This window comes from Silurus aristotelis (assembly GCF_946808225.1).
Source record: "Silurus aristotelis genome assembly, chromosome: 12".
In the NCBI taxonomy this organism is placed as follows: Eukaryota; Metazoa; Chordata; class Actinopteri; order Siluriformes; family Siluridae; genus Silurus; species Silurus aristotelis.
In genome coordinates this window covers 29,475,092-29,480,091 of record NC_139585.1, presented here as the reverse complement: position 1 = coordinate 29,480,091, position 5,000 = coordinate 29,475,092, and the positions used below count along the sequence as shown (strand labels likewise).

Below are 5,000 nucleotides of genomic sequence, written 5' to 3'. Positions count from 1 at the left end.
GTGTGTGTGTGTGTGTGTGAGTGAATATGTGTGATTGTGTAGGTGTGTATGTGTAAGTAAATGTGTGTTTGTAGGTGTGTGTATGTGTATATATGTGTGAGTAAATGTGTGTCATGTGTGTGTGTGTGTGTGTGTGTAAATGTGTGTGTGCGTGTGTGTGTGTGTGTGTGTGTGTGAGAGAGAGAGTGTGTGTGTGTATACACGCACCTGGTACTGTACAGTCTCCTGCATGGCTCCCAGGTGAACAGGAATGTGAGGAGCGTTCGACACCAGGCCTCCATCAGGTCCAAACACAGCGCAGGAGAAATCCAGCCTCTCCTTAATATTGGTGGAGATAGAGGTCCTCTGTAGCACTCGGCCCATCTGCTCTGTGTGTGTGTGTGTGTGTGTGTGTGTGTTTGAGAGCAAGAATTAACCATAACATCACCACACAATATACTACATTTACAGTGAAAGCTTCTCTTCTCACCTGCGATGCTCATGAAGCGATGTGAGAAGATGGACAGCTGCACCGCATTCAGTTCCGTCCCCAGTGCACACCTTCTGTCTGTTCCCACGGCGATACACACGTCTCCGGTAGTGGTCAGACGGGCCGAGCAGCCCGGTTCCACCAGGATGGTGCTGAAAAAAAATAAACAATTGCTCTGTTAAATCCATCATCTGTAAGAACGGCGCTGTAGAACGTTTTAAGCATAAATGAATGTGATCATCTGATTACTGTGAACACTCGCCCATGGAAATGTTCCAGTCATGAACATTCCTGGAATTTCGCAACCCTACACAGAAGAGGTTTAAACACACCTGTTCTTGTCGATGATGATCGCCGGTCCATCGATGCTCTGGTCACATGATAGATCCTCCCACAGGAACACACCTGTGTCCAGATACTGGTCCTCAAAGTAACACTTGGTCACCTGTGTGAGGAAAACCTCATGAAGCTCGAAAAAACCTTATTAGCACTTCTAAGCTTCATATTTTTCTCACCTGTACTGGTTTTGAAGGGTGGCTTCCTGCCCGAGTTGCGGATGTTGTCCTGATTCCAGATTTTCCTGATCCGCGAACTCGGATGTCATCCACGGTTATGGGTCTGTCAGTGATGGTGAAGCCAAACTCCTTCATGTAGCTGTTTATAAAATAATTTATTAAAAAAATGTGAAAGATTGTTCTTCTGAGATTTAGGACTCTTGTCTCTGGATTGGGGGCTTGTTCTTGGTCTTTAGAGACAGGTCCTGGTCATATTGTGGGTACTGATAGACAGGTCTTTGTTGAGGTTCTGGTTTTAAGTAAAAGGTCTCTGTTCTTAATCCTGGTGTTTTAGGTCTTTATGGTCTTAGATCAAAAGGATTCAACTTTGTTTGGTATAACAGGGTTTGGTTCAGGGTGTGGTTCAGGGTTTGGTTCAGGGTGTGGTTTAGTAGTGTGGTACAGCAGGGTGTGGTTTAGGGTGTGGTACAGCAGGGTGTGGTTCAGAGTGTGGTACAGTTGTGTGGTACAGCAGGGTGTGGTACAGCAAAGTGTGGTACAGCAGGGTGTGGTACAGTACTATGATACAGTAGTGTGGTACAGCAGTGTGTGGTGCAGTAGTGTGTGGTGCAGTAGTGTGGTATAGCAGGGTGTGGTACAGCTGGGTGTGGTACAGCTGGGTGAGGTACAGCTGGGTGAGGTATGGTGGTGTGGTACAGCAGGGTGTGGTACAGCAAGATGTGGAACAGTAGTGTGGTACAGTGGTGTGTGGTACAGTAGTGTGGTACAGTGGTGCAGTACAGCAGGGTGTGGTACAGCAGTGTGGTACAGCAGTGTGTGGTACAGTACAGCAGTGTGTGGTACAGTAGTGTGTGGTACAGTAGTGTGTGGCACAGCAGGGTGTGGTACAGCAGTGTGGTACAGCATGGTGTGGTACAGTAGTGTGTGGTACAGCAGTGTGTGGTAATGTAGTGTGGTAAAGTAGTGTGGTACAGCATGGTGTGGTACAGCATGGTGTGGTAAAGTAGTGTGGTACAGTGGTGCAGTACAGCAGGGTGTGGTACAGTAGTGTGGTACAGCAGTGTGTGGTACAGTAGTGTGTGGTACAGTAGTGTGTGGTACAGTAGTGTGTGGCACAGCAGGGTGTGGTAATGTAGTGTGGTAATGTAGTGTGGTACAGTAGTGTGTGGTACAGCAGTGTGTGGTTATGTAGTGTGGTAAAGTAGTGTGGTACAGTAGTGTGTGGTACAGTAGTGTGGTACAGTAGTGTGGTACAGCAGTGTGGTAATGTAGTGTGGTACAGCAGGGTGTGGTACAGTGGTGTGGTACAGTGGTGCAGTACAGCAGTGTGGTAAAGTAGTGTGTGGTACAGTGGTGTGGTACCGTGTGGTGAAGGCGGTACGGAAATCTCCGGAGCAGCAGGACTGAGCGTGAGCTGGAGCTTCACTGGCGCTGATCATAAGAGCGCAGTCTGTTCCCTCATAACGCATGTGCAGGAAAACCTCCATACTGATCTGAGAACTGTCCAACATGGTGCTGATTACAACTTCAATTACTGTACAAATATCACAGAATGAAAACACTGCAGGTTTCGCCACCATGAGCAACTTTCACTAAACATTAAACCCACAAAATCCAAGACCAAAGACTGTACACACAAATGACAAACTCTGACAGAAGTTGTTGTCAAATCATTACCCATTACCTAGTAATACCTTCCAACATTGCACACACACACACACACACACACACACACACTATATACTGCAATACCTATTGAATCCACGTTTGCGCAGTGTATCGTGGCTGCGCTGTGAGAGGTTCTGGATTCGGCCGTCGAGCTCCGAGTACGAGTCTGTGTTGTACTGCAGAGAACACGGCTCCTGGCCCTCCACAACCACATCGGCTAGAGCCAAACCATACGCTGATAACACACCACTGTACCTACAGAACGAAAGAGAGAAAGACGGGGTGTGATATGACTGTCGATATTTCCAAAAGGTTTTTAGAACCATCAATCTCATTTCTCAGATCATACTTATGTATATAGACGGATTTCATGCCTAGCGTTCGTGCAATGGCACAAGCGTGTTGCCCTCCTGCGCCTCCAAAACATGCCAGCGCGTGCTGAGACGTATCGTGGCCCTTAGCCTGCAAAGAAAATCAATCAGCTGTCGTTAAAAAAATCCTCTCCACCAGGGGGAGCTTGTGGGGCATAGAACAAACAGACTTCGAACTTTCGACTAGAGAGTGTGACAAATCTCAATTTTCCAAACACAGTTTGAGAAATATTTTTTACCTGAGTCAGTGCTCTGATTGGCCGACACATCGCCTCATTCGCAACTCTGACGAATCCCATAGCGACCTCCTCCACGCTCATTTCTGATCGGCTGCTTTTCGACGCGCCGCTGTTTGCGTCACCGTCGCCATCGCATAGCGATTGGCCGGTAGAAAGAAAGTGGTTGATCTCTTCGGTGAGCTTCTGAAAATTCCTCATGGTTTCATCTGTGGAGAGAGGCTCGTTCTCTCCAGGGCCGAAAATGTGAGGGAAAAACGAAGGGAGAAGACGACCAAGAGCTAAATTAGCATCTGTAACTGTGAGAGGACCTCCTGTAAGGCAAAAGATTATACTTTCTTTAAATTACTGCAGTACAGAGCTAAATTCAAGATAATCTCATAAACATAGTCTGGAGAGAGTGGTCTGGGGGTCTGGTTGAGGGGACCTAGTCTTGGAACATTAGTCCTTGGTCTTGGGTTTGTTCGGATTTTGAAGGATTATTTTTTTAATTTTGGTTTGGAGGGGACGGGTCATGGTCACATTTTGGCTCTTTGACGGTCTAGTTTTGAAAGATGGGTCTTGATCATGTTTTTGGTTGAGATGGACTCGTTAGAAAGTCTTGATGCTGATCTTTGAGCATGTTTCGGTTACATTTATAGCATTTGGTTGATAGTCTTCTTATAGGTTTTTCTTGACTGGTCATTTGTTTATTTTGGATCCTGTGGGGACTGGTCTTGTTTTGGGTCCTGCTATATTTTTTGATTTTGTGGGACTAGTTTGGGAACAGTTCGGGGTTTTATTCTGGGTCTTGAGAAACTGGTTTTGGTGTGATCTAGAAAACTGTGCCTGTTTTTAGTTTTGGTTAGAGTCTTATGATCTGGGTCTTGCTGGACTGGTCTTGGTTTTGGGCATCTATTCTTATGGACAGATCAAGATTAAGTCTAAAAGTGTATCGTGAGGGTCTTCTTTCTACTCAAAACATGTGTGTGTCTTAGGAGGTACGTTTTTCAGCTTGGTTTAGTCCTGGTATTTGTTCCTGTCTAGTTTCGGTAGACTTAATTTTGAATTTTGTATAAACATTCTTGGAGATGTTGGTGTTGGTCTTGATCATGGAGATCAACCCAATTTTAGTCTCATCAGAGCTTTGGGATTTGCTTCAGTCCCGTCTAGACTTATATAAAACCCAGACCAAAACAACTCTGCTTCAAATGAAAGAAACTGCTTTCGAAATGTCCAGCAAGCTCCAATCCAAACTTTTAGCAAAATAATGAAACAAGAAAGAACATAGAAAAGGAGACACATGGAGAAATATTTCAGAAAGAACCAGACCTCCAGAGAAATAAGAGAAAAGAAGGAGAAGAAAAATTTGGTTCATTGACCTTTTCGATAACAAGCCGGACCAGGATGAGCTCCGGCCGAATCGGGACCCACCACAAACATCCCAGATCTACAGAAACACATACAGAAATGAACACTGAGAAGATACAGTAGAGTCAGAGGTCCTCAAGCAAGGATTCGTTATTAAATCAATACACAGGACGATCTCTGACCTAGAAAGAAAAGAATGTTTGACCAATCGGATGTTCTAGTTTGAACGATAACCTGCAAAACGCAGTTTGTGTGCAGTAATGTTTTACATCCTTGTCGCTTTACTGTGTAAACCGAGTGCGAGTGTGTGTGTGTGTGTGTGTGTGTGTGTGTGTGTGTGTGTGTTTGTGTAAAAACTAACCTGAAGAAAAGTCTGGATCCTCCACCCGCC

At 45.4% G+C, this 5,000-nt stretch overlaps 1 protein-coding gene across 1 annotated transcript in view; it reads right to left on the bottom strand.

Moving 5' to 3' along the window:
- The window catches only part of oplah (5-oxoprolinase, ATP-hydrolysing), a 14,400-nt gene that overhangs the window by 4,318 nt on the left and 5,082 nt on the right, over positions 1–5,000 (bottom strand). Inside the window, exons 8-17 of the mRNA XM_083557244.1 lie at positions 4,971–5,000; positions 4,621–4,688; positions 3,263–3,573; positions 3,002–3,114; positions 2,737–2,907; positions 2,347–2,484; positions 985–1,123; positions 802–914; positions 470–621; positions 208–368 (exon numbers count right to left, since the gene is read on the bottom strand). The exon at positions 4,971–5,000 is cut by the window's right edge and continues 109 nt beyond it. Of these exons, the coding sequence (XP_083413370.1) occupies positions 208–368; positions 470–621; positions 802–914; positions 985–1,123; positions 2,347–2,484; positions 2,737–2,907; positions 3,002–3,114; positions 3,263–3,573; positions 4,621–4,688; positions 4,971–5,000 (1,396 nt within the window). The remainder of the gene's footprint in view (positions 1–207; positions 369–469; positions 622–801; positions 915–984; positions 1,124–2,346; positions 2,485–2,736; positions 2,908–3,001; positions 3,115–3,262; positions 3,574–4,620; positions 4,689–4,970) is intronic.